At 44.2% G+C, this 19,181-nt stretch overlaps 1 protein-coding gene across 6 annotated transcripts in view; it reads left to right on the top strand.

Annotated features, from left to right (window-relative positions):
- SFSWAP (splicing factor SWAP homolog) overlaps nt 1-19,181 on the top strand; it is a 78,000-nt gene that overhangs the window by 28,753 nt on the left and 30,066 nt on the right. For 5 of the 6 annotated variants that reach the window (XM_003132856.4, XM_021073982.1, XM_021073980.1 and 2 more), the window contains 6 exons: nt 7,085-7,325; nt 8,373-8,504; nt 9,032-9,125; nt 10,075-10,249; nt 17,296-17,526; nt 18,669-18,859. In XM_003132856.4, the coding sequence (XP_003132904.1) occupies nt 7,085-7,325; nt 8,373-8,504; nt 9,032-9,125; nt 10,075-10,249; nt 17,296-17,526; nt 18,669-18,859 (1,064 nt within the window). The remainder of the gene's footprint in view (nt 1-7,084; nt 7,326-8,372; nt 8,505-9,031; nt 9,126-10,074; nt 10,250-17,295; nt 17,527-18,668; nt 18,860-19,181) is intronic. The other variant, XM_005670529.3, reaches the window with a different exon arrangement.

Below are 19,181 nucleotides of genomic sequence, written 5' to 3'. Positions count from 1 at the left end.
GCGATGGTCAGAGGGGAGCTGATTCCAGGGAGTCGGCTATGGAACTGAGAGAAACCACAATGCCCAGGCGGACTCACTGTGAGGAGGCGGGGTGTGAGACGGCAGGACTTGCCGGGAGACAGCGGGTGTGTGGGGACAGCTCTGTTCTGGGCACGATCCATTTGAAACGTTTTGAGATGTCCCAGTGTGTATGTTGAGTAGGCAGTTGATATACAAGTTCAGCTCAGAGCAGGAGGTAGCAGTTCTAGAGTCATCAAATATAAATAAGATTTAAAGCCATCAGACTTATTAGAAGAGTCCCAGGGATACAGGCAGACAGAGGCAGGAAGTGGGCCTCACTGCTCCCCAGCTCTGCCCAGCTAGTGGCCCTGCCACCTTCTTTCTTCACCGTCTCCTGTGAATAAAATAGATCCATTTTTTAAAGAGTATACTTATTTTTCTCCACAGAACTCAGTTATTTTCATTCTTAATGCAGACACATGTTTATCTTCCCTGGATTGACAAGGGAGATTGCCACCAGCCCTCTAGTCTCCAGGACCCCTTTCAGTGCTCTTAGTCTCAACTGAGAGTTAGATGTACATGAGATTAAGATCGCATAGAAATATCAGTAAATTGGCTCTGGTTTTTGCAAGAAACCAGTTGAATAGAAGGGCTTTGGAAGGTAATTAGGCAGGCTTGACCTCCCATTGTACACACAGTATTGGGATGGTGTTTAAGGATGTGCCTTGTGCTTTTTAAGCAGCTTGATTTCTCTATACACCTGTGCCTCCCTTAGGCAGTGTATGTTCCTGTTGAAATTTCTCTCTTGGATTTATCTGGAGTCAGCATTTAAGGATCTGGCATTGCCATGCTGTGGCTCAGGTCCCTGCTGTGGCGTGGGTTCAGTCCCTGGCCTGGTAAGTTCTGCAAGCCGTGGCCAAAAAAAATAACCAAAAAAAGGTCACATCATCATTTCACTTAATGTAAAACCCAGTCCCCTCTCAGAAGATCCTCAACAGAAAACCCTAAGAACAGTGACATACCTAGTCAGGAGTATTATGTCATGGATGCCCAGTGGAAGACGGAACCACAGGTGCCTTTAGACACTGCACGCATGCACGTGCGCGCGGGGGCACACACACATCACCCCCCCCCCATCATGTCTGGGATTCAGTGGTGAACTCAGGAAAACCAGACCCCTGCCTGTCCTTTCCTCTGTCTGGTCCAGGAGTCCTCAAAACTTAGTATTTTTGAGAATTTCTGAGTTGGGAGCTGACGTCAAAAACACAGATATGCTAGTTGGTGATCATTTTAAGGGTTTCCAATTCAAGGATTTCAAGAGGCCCCACTGCAGTGACAAGTGCACCCCTTCAGAGCGGGTCCCTGATAGGTAGTGTGGGCGTGTCAGCTCCTGTTCTTGCAGAATATCTCAGCACCTGGGTGTTAGAAGACCTAGCCCCTTGCTGTCTGCTGGCTACACTTGTTAACACTTAGCTATTGCCTGCTCTTTCCTGGGAGCTGTGCAGGTTACCTGTCACTGTTTTTAAGATGCTTTGCCCTCGGGGCAGTAGCTGTGCCCTGTTTGCAGAGAACTGCCCCAGGGTGTATGCACGCCTGCAGGAGCTGCAAGACAGCACTAGAGGTTAAAACTTCTAAAATTGTAGTATAGTTGCTATACAATATTATATAAGTTACAGGTGTACAGCATAGTGAGTCACAATTTCTAAAGTTTATACTCCCTTTATAGTGATTATAAAACATTGGCTGTATTCCCTGTATTATATATACTTGTAGCCTATGTATTTTATACATAGTAGTTTGTACCTCTTAATCTCCTACCCCTGTCTTGCCTCTCCCCGCTCCCCCCTTCCCTCTCCCCACTGCTAACCACTGGTTTGTTCTCTGTATCTGAGTCCATTTCTTTTTTTGTTATATTTACTAGTTCATTTTATTTTTTAGATTCCATGTATAAGTGGTATCATACAATATTTGTTTTTCTCCGATTTAAGTCACTAAGGGTAATACCCCCAGCTCCATCCATGCTGCTGCAAATGGCATTATTCATTCTTTGTTATGGCTGAGTAGTATTCCACTACTACTACAATGTAGTGTTCCATTAATACTATATTCCGGAGTTCCCATCGTGGCGCAGTGGTTAACGAATCCGACTAGGAACCATGAGGTTGCGGGTTCGGTCCCTGCCCTTGCTCAGTGGGTTAACGATCCGGCGTTGCCGTGAGCTGTGGTGTAGGTTGCAGACGCCGCTCGGATCCTGCGTTGCTGTGGCTCTGGCGTAGGCCGGGTGGCTACAGCTCCGATTCGACCCCTAGCCTGGGAGCCTCCATAAGCCGCGGGAGCGGCCCAAGAAATAGCAAAAAGACAAAAAAAAAAAAATACTATATTCCACTGTACATTCATACCACATCTTTATCCATTCCTCTGTTGATGGCCACTTTAGGTTGCTTCCATGCCTTGGCTACTGTAAATAGCGCTACTATGAACATTAAGGTGCACATACTTTTTCAAGTGAGTGTTTTCATTTCTTTTGGGTATATATTTATTTTTAGTTTTCTAAGAAGCCTCCATACCAACCTCCACAGTGGCCGTACCCATTTACATTCCCACCACCAGTGTATGAGGGTCCTTTTTCTCCATACCCTCACCGGCATTTGTTGTTTGTTGGAAGTAAAACTTAGGGGCTTCACGGAGCAGAAGACACTGTCTGGAGGTGCCAGGGTGGAAAATGAGGGGGCACAGCATTACTTACCATTGATGGGGTGGTGGAGGGATGCAGGCCAGGCTGGGTCTCAGGTTAAGGTTGGCTCTGTCACTGTCACATCCACCTCGGGCCTCCATATCTGGGGAAAAGGACAGAAAGAACCTTCTCCATGAGATCTTTTCATCTGTGCCATTCCACACATGACATGAGACCTGGGAGAAACAGGGAAGGTAACTGGTTCGCCGCTGGGTCCCCAGCTACAGTGGTGCCCTGCTTGTGCCTTGCAGCAGGATGTCTGCATTCTAAGCTCATCAGGCCATGGCTATTTCATTGCCTTCAGGGTCACTTTCCAATTCTTACTCACCTTTGCCGGGTGTAATTAGAATTTATTGGAAGGGACTCAGAGCACGTGGGTAAGAGGGGAGAAGGCGTCTTGTGTATTCCATCCGTCCATGTGTCTCTCCCCTCACACCTCTGTCTCTATCTTGGAAATCCCTGCTTTCCACCTAAGACGTGGCTCAAGGCTTAGGAGAAGGAGCCTTTTCTTTTTGTGAGCTCAGCTGTGCATTTTTAACTTTTTTTTCTGTTTCAGCAAATGCTTTTAGATATTTTTAATGGGTGAGCTGAGTTAAATCTGCTGTCTTGCTGGCAGGGCTATTTTTAGCACTTTGTTTTATTTAATGTGATGGGAGTTCAGAAATGCCATAGACTGATGGTTAATCTGCATGTTCGTATTTTCAGAGGAGTGATACTCAATTTTGAAAATAATGTATTCACTTCTGTTATATAGAAGAATGCACTAAATTGCAGTTGCATAATGCATAGTATTAGTTGAAACTTAATTGTAAACTGCATTGTTTTTGAATTCATATGTTTCAGTTGTGGCTACAGTTTTTAAATTTATTTGGGCTGTTTTTTGAAAAGGCTGCCAGTCCAGGCCAGGATGTGGAGTATTGGTCCTTCCTTGAGCTGTGACCCTTTGGCCAGTGGCAGCACTTGCTCTTCCCTCTCCTGGGACTTGGACTTGGGTGGGGGGGAGGCTCTCTGTGGAAGGTCAGGGTCACACTCTGCTCTTGCTGATGCCACCTTGTTTCCTCCTCCCTTTGGCGGGGGGTGCCCCTGCCAGGAGGGTGAGGAGAAAGACCCCAGGAGCTTGGTTATCTGAAGGGGCTGGGTGGAAATAGTGATTTCATTCCTCCAGGGATGATGTGGGATCTCTCAGAGGCCTCTGCTCATATTTGAATGCCTAATTTATTAGGGCAGGAAAGGCTATTATCTGAACCATCGTATCAGTTGTTCCCCCACCCTAGCCGGTAGATTCTGCGTGCTAAGTGCTGGGGTTACTGCCTTTCCTGATGGCAGCCTCCTGCCTTCTCACACGGTCTCATCTCTGCCACCTTCAGAGATATGATCTGAATGTTTCTGTGCCCAAGATCACATAGAGAGGATGTTGAGGCCACATATCTTCCTTTGAAAATGTGGGATGATGTTGTTCATGTGTAATGGTGGTCAGGGCACAGCATGGAGCCAGAGTCACAACTTGGGACTTCAGACATGCATAATTAATGCAAACTGAGTCGTTGGCAGCTGTGGATGTGCCTGCAGCACATGTGAGCTATGCAGTCATTCCAACGGGAACTGGCTGTTAATGAGAAATTTTAAGTTTCTGTGCTGATGATACCTCCCCCACATGGCATGCATTACCAGAAACCATGGTCAGTGCAGAGCTTTCATTGTTTGTAAATGCTTTTGTTTCAAAGTAAATCGAAATCAAAATTAAATTCCTTAATTAGAAAAATCTTTCACCATCCTCTAATGAAGAAGAAAATAAATCTCAGTCATCAGAACCAGTTGCTTATCTACAACAGGATCAGATATTTAAATTCTTAACTAGATCAGTGGATCATCCATGATTTTGTTGGGTTTGATTCCCAAAAATAAAAAATAAGTAAACTTAGACAACTTTTGATTGTTTAAAAAAATGAGCTTCATCCTACAGACATTTGCGTATGTGCACAAAACATATAGGAAGTTATTGTACTTCACTGTTAATAAAGTCCCAAAACGATTTCAGAATCCATCGAGACTTTTTTCCCCTTTCTTTTTTTGGCTGCATCTCAACAGGCAGAAGTTCCCAGGCCAGGGATCAGACCCTGGGCACAGCAATGGCAGCACCAGATCCTTAACCCGCTGTACCACCAGGGAACTCCAGGTGGTGTTTAAATAAATTGCAGTACATCTGCATGCTGAGGTGGGGGCGTGCATGGTTACAGAGCAGCACAGCTTTGTAGATGTGGTGATGTCCAAGGTGAATATTTGTTTATTTTTTTAATGAAGCTTAGTTGATTATATTAGTTTCAGGTGTATAACAGAGTGATACAGATATTTATTATATATGTATGTATGTATTTATATTGCATATATCAAATTCACTTAATATATGTGTTATATATATTCTTTCTCATATTCCTTTCCTTTATGGTTTATTATAAGATACCGAATATAGTCCCCATGCTGCACAGTAGGACCTTGTTGTCTATTTTGTATATAATAGTTTGTATCTCCTAATCCCAAACTCCTAATTTATCCCCCTCTGCCCCTTACTATCCTCTTTGGTAACCATAAACTTGTTTTCTATGTCTGTTAGTATGTTTCTGTTTTGCATAAAGTTCATTTGTATATCTAATTTGGGGGGGTTGTTTTTGTTTTTTGTCTTTTTAGGGCCACACCTGCCACTTATGGAGGTTCCCAGGCTAGGGGTCAAATTGGAGCTGCAGCTGCTGGCTTACAACACAGCCACCGGCTTACAGCACAGCGGTAGCAACGTGGGATCTGAGCCACATCTGCAATCTACACCACAGTTCATGCCAGTGTCAGATCCTTAACCCACTGAGCGAGGCCAAGGATTGAACCCGCATCCTTATGGATACAAGTTGGGTTCATTAACCACTGAGCCACGACGTATGTTTCTGTTTTGTTAAAAGTTCATTTGTATATTTTAGATTCCATACATAAGGGAAGAATGGAGTCACTGCTCCCATCCAGACCCTCAGATAACCAAGTTCCCGGGGTCTTTCTTCTCACCCCTTGGGCAGAGGCATATGGGCAAAAATCATATGGTTATTGTTCTTTGACTTAACTTCACTTAGTATGATAATCTCTAGGTCCATCCATGTTGCTGCAGTTGGCATTATTTCATTCTTTTTATGGCTACATATTCCATTGTATAGATGAACCACATCTTTATCCAATCATCTATTGATGGACATTGAGGTTGCTTCTGTGTCTTGGCTGTTGTGACTAGGGGTGCATGGATCTCCTCAAATTATAGTTTTCTCTGGATAGATGCCCAGGAGGGGGATTACTGGATCACATGGTAGTTCTATTTTTAGTTTTTAAAGGAACCTCCCTACTGTTTTCCATAGCAACTGCACCAGTTTACCTTGCCATCAACAGTGTAGGAGGACTCTCTTTTCTCCACACCCTCTCCAGCATTTGTTATTTGTAGACTTTTTGATCATGGCCATTCTGACTGGAGTGAGGTGATCCCTCATTGTAGTTTTTGCATTTCTCTGATAATTAATCATGTTGAGTATCTTTTCATGTGCTTGTTGGCCATCTGTATGTCTTCCTTGAAGAAATGTCCATTTAGGTCTTCTGCCCATTTTTTGATTAGGTTGTTTGTTTTCGTTAATTCAGTTGTATGACGTCTTTGTATAGGTTGGAAACGAAGCCCTCGTCAATCACATCAATTACAAATATTTTCGCTGAGTGTGCAGGTTGTCTCTTCATTTTGTTAGTGGCTTCCTTTGTTTTGCAAAAGCCTGTAAGTTGATTAGGACCCATGAGTTTATTTTTGCTTTTATTTCTATTGTCTTGGGAGACTGACATCAAAAAAACATTGCTACAACTTATGCCAAGATGAATGTTTAAATGAGAAAAGTAGGGGCGTAGAGAATGGAGTGTTGGTGTCAAATGGGGAAACCAGCAAACAGTGTTTAGTCCTCAACTCAGATCACCTCACAGGCCACACAGAAGGGGAAGCTGGGGCTGCTGAACAGGGAGGGTACTTAGTCCTGATCTGCACATGCTGAAGTTAGGGAGGACATCCATTTGTGTTGGCAGGTCCAGACTGGGCTGCTTTGAGTGTCCCCGTGCACTTTCCCGTGTCCCTGGGTGTGTGTCTGGACATTGGCTGATTCTTCCAAATTGTGGGTCACCTGGGCAGCTGTTCTTATATCAGAAAGATATAGAAAATGATGTGGTTGACCACGGACAGAAGTGGCATTGCACTCAGAAATGTGTCCCTTCTCATTGCATTGTGGATGCTCACCAACTAGCCTGTCATGTGCCACACTCACGCTCCCCAAATGTGTCTTTTCACAGCAACGGTGGCCGCCATGTACTACAGCTACTACATGCTGCCAGACGGCACCTACTGCCTGGCACCTCCCCCTCCGGGGGTTGATGTGGCCACTTACTATAGCACCCTGCCCGCTGGGGTGGCCGTGTCCAGCTCTGCCGGAGTGACAGCCACTGCCCCGCCCCCCCCAGGGACCACACCACCGCCGCCCCCAACCACAGCGGAGACGAGTAGTGGGGTGACCTCCACCACCATCACCACAAGGTACAACAATGTCACTTCTGTGGTCACCTGCATACCTGTGTTTGTGGTTTGCAGATACCCACATCTTTGTAATGTGGGTTACAGAGAGGGCATCTGTTATCTCTCTGAATATTTATTATCTAGGTTACAGGGCTAATAGGGCAACAGAAATGGTCATGACATAAACACTTGCAGCAGTGAGTCTACCCACTTAGAAAATTCATGCCCAGTTAGCGCCCTGCACCATTTCCCTCAGTGCTTCCCTCATCTGTTCTTATGCTGTGTTGACATCTCAGTTGGGCAGAGCAGGCAAAAGCAGTGTGAAGTGAAGCCAAGTTATTTGCAAAAAAATGCAGGATTTCATAAAATTGATGCAAGTGAATCTCATAAGCTGTTGGCAGATGGAGATCTGGCCATCAACCCAGCTAACACTAAATGTCAGAGCCAGCAAGGCCAGAACTGGACCCCTGGCACCTGCCCTGGGTGGCATGGAGTTGGGCTCTGAGTTTCTGGGTGTTGAGCACTTCAGAGGCACTGGACTGTCTGCAGCTGCAAAGATGCTCAAGAAGTTAAGACAGGACACGTGGGCATCTGCAAAAATGACCTACTTTCTGTTCAGGCTGAGAAAGTCAAATGTGAAACGAAGGGTGATGAATCATGCTAGCCAGCATTCTTTTTTTTTTTTTTTTTTTTTTTTCTTTTTTTATATGACAACAGCCCACACTTGATTTATTCTTGGTTGCTTCTAAGAATTAGCAATTGGAGGGAAATGTGAGGAAGACAAAGATGAACCTGTTTTCATGTCCTTACTTGTCATTTTGAGTAAAGCCACTGTTTTCACCATTGGCAATGATGTTTCGGTCCCTGTTTCAAATAGACTGACTTTGATTAGTTTTCTATAGCACAAGTCCTCTCGGATAAAGAGCTTCCCTGTCTGTGTGTGATTTACGTGCTAGCATGAACTGAGACAGTGAGGGCCCCCTGCAGCAGCCACTGGCCCGACCCCCTGCCTGCGGGGATCTGGAAGAGGGCCTGGTGCTGCCGGTGTGACCAAGCTCTTCTCTGCAGTGCACTTGCTCCTGTGGCTGCCATCATCCCCCCGCCCCCCGACATCCAGCCCGTGATTGACAAGCTGGCTGAGTACGTGGCCAGGAACGGCCTTAAATTTGAGACCAGCGTTCGTGCCAAGAATGATCAAAGGTGAGGTAAAGGATTTTATGTGGGTTAATTGAGCCTCATAATTCTTTTCTTTTTAAAAATATTTTTAACTCTTATGTTAAAAGAGTGCTGAGCTGGTGGGGTTTTTTTTTTTTTTTTTTGGTTGGTGTTTCCTGTTTTTTGTTTGTATAGTTGGTTTTGCTTTGGTTTTTTTTAAATGTTGAAGCTACCTAAAATAAAAGGCTGAAATTCATGCTTTTCAAGCAGACTGGAAATTCAGATACACACTTCACTTTGTTTTTTTAATCAAAGAATGTTCATGCTAGGGTTGCAGCGTGAAATGTGTGACCGAGGACCAGCGCTCTGACCTCCCCACTTCAGTCTCTGAGGCCTATTACATGGCAAGGGTGGTCGTAGCTCCTGCGAGAGATTGTTGAGACCATTAGGGCTGGTCACTGAAGAGTTAGAGCAGCGTCTTGCTAGCAGCAGGCACGGTCACTCGGAGCCGAGGTGTGTTGCAGCAGGCGAGTATGTCTTGTTAGCTGACCTATCCCCTTTTCTGTTCCCAGGTTCGAGTTCCTGCAGCCCTGGCACCAGTATAATGCCTATTATGAGTTTAAGAAGCAGTTCTTCCTCCAGAAAGAAGGGGGTGAGAGCGCACAGGTACTTGTCTGGGAAGAACTGTCTATTTGCAGTGTGTGTAATAATAGGGCTTGTTGCTTTTAGGTGTAATATATGTCCTATACTTGCTGAATTTAACTTTCCCTGTCTCTCTTGCTTTAGATCTGTTGAAATCTTTGACCCATATTCATAGTTCATTGATAATCATTTGTCCAACATGCTCTAAGCAAAAAAAAACAAAAAAACAAAAAACCAAACCCTGTCTCTTCAAGTATTTGATGTTTTGGTTGGGTATTAATTTTTGACTCCCTTTGAAGGAAGCCGCATCCTATAATTCTGTTGTATTAACATGTACTTAAATGCAGAAAGTGTGCCCATGGGAGCTCCCTGCTGATGTGCTGATGCTGCACCATTTGTCCTGTACTTGTCCAACTTTTGTCCTCTAGCACTGCCTGCCAACAGCTCCCCCAACGTCTTTCTTCCTTGCACATTTCCTTACACTTGGTTCCTAGGTACCTGTTAGAAGCATTGCTTGCAGTCCTTATAATCCTTTCTTCTGCCTGTATTCTCATCTTCTCATTACCTGGACACTTTTTTTTTTTTTGGTCTTTTTTCTTTTGTCTTTTATCTTTTTAGGTCCGTACCCACGGCATATGGAGATTCCCAGGCTAGGGGTCTAATCGGAGCTTTAGCTGCTGGCCTGCACCAGAGCCATAGCAACACCAGATCCGAGCCACGTCTGTGACCTACACCACAGCTCATAGCAACACCAGATCCTTAATCCACTGAGCAAGGCCAGGGATCAAACCTGAAACCTCATGGTTCCTAGTCGGATTCATTTCCTTTGTGCCATGACGGGAACTCCTCTAATATTTTTTTAAAACCTATTTTGGTAGAGAGTGACGTAGGCTTGTATGTGTCCTGCACATCCTTTCTGACAAACTCTGCATGATCTCCCATGGGACAGCTCAGTCATGTTTCCTCTCTGCAGTCTGTGTCAGCACCAGAAGAGGCTCCTGCAGAGTCTGCCCCTGAAAAGCCGAGTGACACTGGGGAGGATGCTGTGTCTGAAGACGTGGCCGATGCAGGGGGCAGAAGCAGCTCCTCGGGGAAGAAGGAGGCATCATCTACTAGCAAAGCTGTCCCGGACGGGAAGCTGGTGAAAGGTACGCTGCCCTTGCTGCTGAGTTCCAGTCTTGACCTTGTACCTTGTAGGTGGCACTTCAGATTAGCAAGGAAGACCTCTGGACCCCTTGAGGTCAGTTGCCTTTAACCACATGGCAGGAGGGAAGGGCTGCCCCTTTTAAGGTGCTGTAACCAAACTTGCTTACTGCATAGTCCTTTCCTAATTTCCAGTTTGAGGTCATTTGGTTATCAGCTTATCTAGGTATACGTTTGTTTAACAGCCTGTTGTAGCAATTTTAATGGGAGTGTTTATAATTTTTCAAATAATGTTCGGACCCCCTCGGACTTCTGAAACTGTATGCAAACTGTTGTATCAATGGAATTAGTTTTCTTTATTTATTAAAGCAAGTCCCTTCAGGTTGTACTTCACTCTACAAGGTAGCACTTCACTCGCTGCTGCATTTCAGTTACCTTTTGTGTTCCTGGGGGGAGTGTCATCCACCAGGACGGACATACATGAAAACAGCAAACGTAAACAGAAAGGAAGAAAAGCTGACACAGGCATGCTGTCGGAGAGCCATATAGTAGGACATGTATAGGAACACAAGTCCCCTGGCGGGAACAGGAACAGCCATGCAGGGCAGAGGTCTGAGCCAGAGACAGACGTGTTCCCAAGCTGAGGTGGTGCAATCTGAGCCAAGTGGCAAGTTCAGAGACAGGAAGTGGCCTGAGGGACTCAGTTGGTGTGAAGTGGGGTGCACATGCAAAGGTTGCTGTGACCAGTTCATGGGGGATTTGCCCTCCCAGCGGGTCTTGGGGCTTCCAGCAGGGGAACTACACACCTTACAGGTTAGATCAGAGGAACCACCTTATCCAGTCTGGTGAGAGTGTGAAGGGATGAGGCCAAGGAACCATGTGTGAGGTTTTGGGTGGAGCAGAAGGCCTGAAGCAGAGCTGTGACAGGAAAGGGGCAGTACTGTCCGGTGCTGCAGGACAAGCACCCAGGGTAAAGGGAAGGCAGCGGAGATGCGGCATCATGAGGGATGGGCTGAGGTTGTGTGTGAGAAGCCCTTTTCTTTGCATAGAGATGCCTTTTTTTGGTAGATAGTGATGAGGAATAATTCCTATGGCCCAGGTGAATGACTAGCAAACTTCATTGTTTTAGGAAAGCATCAAAGTATCTTTGAGCCTCTCAGTCCAGGAGTTACCTGAGCACATATTTACTCTCACCCTTCCCAGCCACCTTCAGACTCTCAGTGAAATAACTGAAGGAATAGCAGACAGAACAGAAACGGGAGAGGCACTCTTCATGTTCAGAAGGACAAGCCAGCCCCCCTGGAATTTAGTTCTCTTCCCACATGGGAGAGAAAGACATTCGGGAACTCAGTGGCAGTGACCTCCTGGGGAACCCACTGTCAGCCAGAGAAGGGGGTGGGCAGAAGGTCAGGAAAGTCAGGAGCAGCCAGGGAGCATCAGGACCCCCACAGGGTGTGGATGGTGCAATGGGCCAGCTTCTCAGCCAGGGCTGTGGCCACACTAGAGCTCCCTCCACACTCCCATGACCTTCCTCTGAGTAGGCAGCTGAAACAGCAATAGGGCCACCCTCCTCCTGCTGTCTGTGCCTGCGACACCTGAGGGCTGCACATCTTCTATCAAGCTGAGGAGGCAGAGTCACAGCACCTGCCAAGAGGCAAGGATTCAGAGGGATGTACTTCTGAGCCTTGGAGCACATGGGCCCCTTAGAAATAGGGTGACCAAGTTCCAGGAGAATTTTGTTAATCTCCAATTTGTCTTCTCACAGAATTAAAGATATGAAATTAGTGTAGCCGATAGTCTGACATCTGGAAAAGACTATTCAGAAAAAGACTGCCAACTTTTAAAATATAATGAAAGCACTAAAATTTAGTTGGATGAGAAGACAAGTTCAACGTTTTCCTCAGATTTCCAAGGAAAGGGATAGAGATGGAAGAAAAAGCATCCAGATAGAAAAATAGGCAGGTTGTCCTCCACAGGGGAGAAAAAGCAGGTTGGCACATCAGACTTACATCTCTTGCATTAAATGCCAGGTAATGAAGGTCTGCCTGAATTTTTGAATGAAAATATTCTAAATGCTGGAGCAAAAAGATTGTTGTAGACACGTCGACACTCTGAAATAATTAAAGAAAGTGAGGACAGTGAGATTATTTCTTATTAAAAAATTATCAAATGCAGTGAAAACTTAAAAGAAAAACCTAGTACATCCTTATATTCTTAAGTTGGTAAAGAAAAATAAAAACAAAACAAGCATTCAACTTAAGAACCTAGGAAGAAACTATAAAATGCATCTAAGGAAAGCAGGAGAGGAGAATCAGTAAAAAAGCAGAAATTAGTGAGAAGATAATACAAGACTAGTAAAACATACTATCGTTGTACAAGTTTACTATAGAAAAAAAGCAAATACAAATACACAACATGATGAATGAAAGAAAAAACAGGTATTTTAAAGTACACAAGGATAATATACATAACTGAATTTGAATAAACTTGAAAATAACTGAAAAAATTGTTTAAGAAAATATAAATTGGTAAAATTGTCTCTAAAGAGACAGTAAAATGACAGACCTGTAGGCCTGAAAGAATTGAGAAAATATTGGTCAGTGAAATACCTCTGAAAACCAGGCAGGCCAGGACAGTCATGGTGAAGGTAATTTTCCTCAAGAAAGAGAAAAAGCCTGTGTGATTAAAGCTGCTCTAGAGCCTACAGGTAGAAAGTTAGGAGGCTCTTGAGCCCCAGTACCTTAACCCCACAAAGCTTTGCCTCCACAGGCCACAGTCACTGAGAAATTAAGATGTTAGTACCTGAGATTGAAGCCAGTTTAGAAAGATAGTGATAGCAGGGATGAGCGGGTGGGCTTCTTCCAGCAGCCCCCACACAGCATCCCACCAGAAAACTTCCCATCACAGTCGGTCTTGTTAACAGATGCTGGAAGAGCATCAGCATTTCCTGAGATGTTTATGATAAAGGCTCTATAGTATGACAAGCATTTGATGTTGGGAAAACAGGCTCTCCATTTTGAAAAAAATAAGACTGTTACATCACATCTGACAATAGTAATGATTCCAGATAAAGTATTTAAATGCAAAAAATAAAACACTAAAAGTAGAAGAAATTAAAGTAATTTTTTTCTAGTCTTGGAATTGGAAAGGACTTTCTAAGAATTGAAGCCGTAAATGATAAAGAACGATTAATAGGTCTGATGGGAGCTGGGCCTGTATAAAGTTGAAAGACAGATGTCAGAATGGCAGTGATTGCTAATATAACAGAAGGTCAAAATCCTTGCTATAGAAAGAGTTCTTAAAAATCAGTAAGAAAAAAAATCCACTGCAGCAGAAAAACAGAGGACATGAAAAGATAGTTCACACAAGATGAAAAGTAGATGGTCTATGAAAATTTTTTAAAGTAATAGGGTGTGGGCAGCAGGACCCTCACACATCCGTCTTTGTGGGTTGTTGGCAAGGCCTCTTTAGAGGAGGCAGCCCGATGAGAGTACCAAACTAAATGTACACACCCCCCTGCTCCTAGAAACATCTGGCTCACCTTGGTGTCTCCACCAAGTATTCATTCATCACAAGGCTTACAAGCTTTTAAAAATATAAAGTTGGGGACTTCCTGTTGTGGCTCAGCAGGTTAAGAACTTGACATAGTGTTCTTGAGGATGTGGGTTCCATCCCTGGCTTCACCCAGTGAGTGAAGGACCTGGTGTGGCTGTGGCATAGGTCTGTAGCTACACTTCAACCCATAGGCTGGAAACTTCCATATGCTACAGGTGCAGCCCTAAAAAGAAGGAAAAAGAAAAGAAAAAAATACATAAAATTGGGAACAGCGATGGAGACTGAAATAAATTGGCTTGTCCATACTAAAAAATAATACTGCCGTTTATTAAAATGATCCATGTTGACATGGAAAGATGTTGCTTATTAAGTGAAAACAGTAGGCTCTAAAACTGTAAAGCATGGTCCCATTTCTCGTGTCTTGTACACACGCACTGGTCCATGTCTTGGAATCTCCTGATTATGTTCAGATCATTTTTTCCCCGTATCTGAATTGCAGTTGGTCTTTCATTTTGCTCCCTTATGTTTCTACAATTTCCCGTAGGAAAAAAATAAAGTTTGCATGATGAGCTGTGGAAAATAAAATTTCTGTAGAGAGCATATATCACTTTAGAAGTTAGAAGTAATAAAACTCAATCCCTTAAGAATGGAAGTATATTTGGTGGGGAAGATGTAGGACTAGTCACAGTTATTCCCTGAACATCAGTCCCCCTTGGCCTGGCCCCATCAGCTGGCTAGTCCTGCAGAGCCTGCCTGGGGAGAGGCTTCATCTAGATGAGACTCCACGAGGGAGAAAGTCCAGGCCTAAGAAGAGGGCGAAGGCTCCAGGCAAAGGGCAGGGCCAGGACTTGGGCTTCATCCTTAACACCATGGGAAATGGTTGAAGGCTTAGGAAGTGCTTTTACTGTGTTGTGATGTGATTTTCAAATAAGATTCTAGGTAGAAGCAGTAGTGGTATAACTAAAAAATTATACAAAGGAAATAATCCAAATCCCCTGCTTTCTCACTGAGCTACACTGGGAGTTACTTGCCCTTTTTAGCCTTTGTTTCCTTAACTGTAAATGGGGAGGCCTAATAGTATTAGTCTCCTCCTGGGGTTGCAAATGCTAAGTGAGGTGAGACCTGTAGACTCTGCATATCAGTTTTTTGTTAAATCACTTTAAAGTATTTATTGGAGTTCCCATCATGGCTTAGCAGTTAACAAACCTGACTAGTATCCATGAGGTTGCGGGTTTGACCCTCGGCCTTGCTTAGTGGGTTAAGGATCCGGCATTGCCTTCAGCTGTGGCATATGTCACAGATGCGGCTAGGATCCCACATTGCTGTGGCTGTGGTGTAGATCTGCAGCTGCAGCTCTGATTCGACCCCTAGCCTGGGAACTTCCATATGCCAAGGGTGTGGCCCTAAAAAAAGACCAAAAAAAAAAAAAAAAAAAAGTATATATCATTTAATGGTGCTCTTTGGCACTGTAGTTGGTGTGCATTGCACTGTGTTCCAGAAGTTCTCATTTAATATATTTGTTGGTTGCATGCTTTTTTTGGAGGAAGAGATTGTTTAGGAGTAATAATTTTACAATTATTTTGTGATATAATACTTTGGCCCAAGTTATCTTGAGTAATTTTGTTTCACTGGATTTTTCTCTCCTTTTAAACGTTGCTTTGACTCTATTCAAGAGACCATATTTCTAAAGGCAATAAAGGGTTAATATTATGAAATTTTTTTCCTATGGAAAATTACAAAAGTACGAAAACAGAGCATGGTATAATAATCACATCCCACCCCACAAGCAAGAGCTCAGCATCCAGCCCCATGGCCAACCTCAGGGCTAATCTCATCTATAAGTCTCACTCCAGCCCACCCCAAGAATATTCTGAAACAGATCCCAAAATCATGGCATTTTATCCATCAGGGTGATAGCAGGTATTTCCAAAAGATAAGGACTGCTCTTAACATAATCACAGTAAAAATGTCAATACTGACTCCCAGCAAAGCATCTTTTTAATCCCATGTTGAATCTTTGAGGGGTTGTTATAAAGGTAGACCTCGGTGCCTCAGTGTGCAGGTGCATGATGTTGTATAATCAATACAGAGACTGATTTTGCTCCCCTGTCATTTTGACTTATCTTATAAAATATCACTTTACCAGCATTTGGAGTTCCCATGGTGGCACGGCGGAAACGAATCCAAATAGTATCCATGAGGATGCAGGTTCAATCTCTGGCCTTGTTTAGTGGGTTAAGGATTTGGTGTTACCATGAGCTGGTATAGATCACAGATGCAGCTTGGATCCTTTGTTGCTGTGGCTGTGGTGTAGGCTGGCAGCTACAGCTCCAATTCCATCCCTAGCCTGGGAAACCTCCATATACCTCAGGTGCACCCTAAAAAGCAAAAAATAAATAAATAATAAATAAAAGACCACTTTACCAGCATTTAACATCTTGGGGTGCACTATGTAGCTTGAGGTGATTACTGACAAGAGACTGTTACATTTCAAAGATCTGGGTTATTTACAAGCTTCAAGTCACACTTGGGTTTGGAACAGTCGGTGGGGAAACATTGGGGCCAGCCAGGTCTGCTCACCCACACACTCCCAGCCTCTTCCAGAACCCACCTTTGTCAACAACTCAGAATCCACCTCCTTTGTCAGAGTCAGCTGGTTTGCACTTCTCTTAGAGTTGCCCTTCATTGTGGTTTACATGAATATTTTTCATAAGTAATAACTCATGGTTTTTTTTTATAAAGTGTCTTCTTACAACCAGTTAGGTGTTGTTTAGAGCCTTTTACCGTAGTGTCTGAGAAGGGGACTCAGTGAGTGAGTGCTAAGTGGTTGGGGGAAGGGGAAGAAGATTGTTTCCTTTGGGGCCTTTGTAGTTCTCGTAAATTAAAATTTCCAAATACGCTTGGAGAGAAAAATTGAACCACCAAAATTTTTGTTATACTAGGTTTAAATTTTTCTTAGAGCTGTAGAGAATTATCTGACATAATGCCTAGCACAAAGTAGGCCCCCAGTCCAATGTTTGCTAATCAAAGGAACAGACTCTGTAACTTCTGCTTTGTTAGAAAAGGCAACTTTATATAGTTGGGATTTTCTAGAAGTACCTTTTAATTGTGGAGTCGCATCATATGCTTACTTACACAAATTCAGCTATATGCTGAGCCCCAAAAAAGAAGGAAAACACCAACGAAAATTGACCATTTACTCAAGTAGTGACTCCAGCTTGCACTCAGTGCATGCACCCTGCCCTGGCCTGGGATGGAGCCAGCACTGTGTGGCCCCCTCCCTCAGGCTCAGCACATGTGACGGGCTTTGGACCAGCCCCTCTGACGTCACAGACACTACCTGCTGCCCCTAGAACCTCCCTCTGCGTAAGATGTGGCTCCACTCAGACGTTACTCCCACCAGCTGCGGCTCATGTGGATGGTGGGGCCCATGAGGGTTTCTGCTCTGTGCTTCCGGTTACCTAAAAATGTTACCATTTTCACCTTTTCTCAATAGCCTCATTTGCTCCAATAAGCTTTGCAATCAAGGCCAAAGAAAATGATCTACTTCCCCTGGAAAAAAATCGTGTTAAGCTAGATGATGACAGTGATGATGATGAAGAAAGCAAAGAAGGCCAAGAAAGTTCTAGTAGTGCTACAAACACTAACCCGGCAGTTGCCCCACCCTGTGTAGTTGTTGAGGAGAAGCGGCCTCAACTTACCCAGGAGGAGCTAGAAGCAAAGCAAGGTTTGTCAATATGTTTTAAACTTCTTGAAAGAAAAAAGTACATAAATAAAAGATTAACCTACTAAGCCGGAAATACTGAGACTGCCAACTAGAATCTCCAGCCTTTGGAAATCAGACCCATTTGGGAGCTGTGCGATGTTTTTGCTCATTTGAGAAGTTCTCCGCGGAGTGAGGAGCACTGCTCTTCATTAAGCTCAGCTGCAGCGCCCTTGGCAATTTGTTTTCCGAGAAGGAGCTGAGAGTTGGCTGAGAGTGCTTTAATGGCAGCCCTGGGGCAAGCGCTCAGCATGTCCCAGCTCGGGCTAATGTACCGAGCTTGGAGATGCCCTTCTGTGAGGCTCTCTCCCTGCAGGACTGTCGGACCCTTGAAGATGACGGGGCCCAAGCCGGTTTCCAGGCTGCGGCTTATCTTCACGGGTCATGGCGTGGCCACCGCTTGCCTCTGACTCGCAGCCCCAGCGTTTGTGGGGGACATCTTGTCGCGTGCTACCCCTCCTCCAAAATAAGTTATATTCTGCTCTAAAGTAGTTGATTAACAATTGCGTTTGCAGTTTTTATCTGTGCTAACTGGTTTTTGTGAATTACTTTTTCTGAACATACACACACAGATCAAGCAACATTTATAGAAGGTAATTATTTAACCAAAGGATGCCTCGCTCTCGGGAACCTGCATTGTGCTGATGTGCTGTAGTCGCTCTCCCCAGGCACACTTGTGTTCATGCATGTGTATCTGAATCTGCATTTACTGCCTGTAAACTAAACAGTGTGTCGGGTTATTTGGAGTAAAACACTTCTCATAGAGTGTTCATCACCTGGTGTGACTATTTGGGGCACATGTTTATGAGAACCATTCTGAGGTTTTCATCATTCCAGGTTTCACTGGTATGGAATCCCATCAACTTTCTGACTTCAATTTTGAAAGTCAAATATGAAAAGTACTAATAATAAACCTTATAAACTAATTCTCTCAGACTTCTGTTTGCCCAGTTTTATTTTCCTTTCCTGAAATTTATATCATATTTATCTTTTAAAATAACTGCATTGTATTTCATGACCCTTTTGCTGCCTGTGAAAATTAAGATAGATATTTATAAAGTACTGCTTGCTCTAAACGTCACTTTTTTCTTTGTTTATTCCTTAAGCAAAGCAAAAGCTGGAGGACCGACTGGCAGCTGCTGCCAGGGAAAAGCTGGCCCAAGCATCTAAGGAATCAAAGGAGAAACAGCTTCAAGCAGAACGTAAAAGGAAAGCAGCTTTATTTTTACAAACCTTAAAAAATCCTCTGCCAGAAGCAGAAGTCGGGAAAGCTGAGGAGAGTACTTTCAATGCAGAGGTAAGTGTAAAGAGGTCCACATCAGGAGTTCCCGTTGTAGCTCAGTGGTAACAAACCTGCCTAGTATCTGTGAGGATGCAGGTTCGATCCTTGGCCTCTCTTAGGTGGGTTAAGGATCTGGTGTTGCTGTGGCTGTGGTGACTCACAGAGCACTGATGCTCCTATGGCACAGCTGCAGCTCTGATTCGACCGCTAGCCCGGGAACTTCATATGCAGCAGGAGTGGCCTAAAAAAAAAAGGCCCACATCAGTGTCCTGGTCGAAGCACAATTGGTGAAAGTACCTGAGTGTGGATTCCTCTGGCCACTCGGCCCTCAGCCTGC

This window comes from Sus scrofa, chromosome 14 (genome assembly GCF_000003025.6).
Source record: "Sus scrofa isolate TJ Tabasco breed Duroc chromosome 14, Sscrofa11.1, whole genome shotgun sequence".
NCBI classification, from domain to species: Eukaryota; Metazoa; Chordata; class Mammalia; order Artiodactyla; family Suidae; genus Sus; species Sus scrofa.
This window is presented reverse-complemented; position numbering and strand designations above follow the sequence as displayed.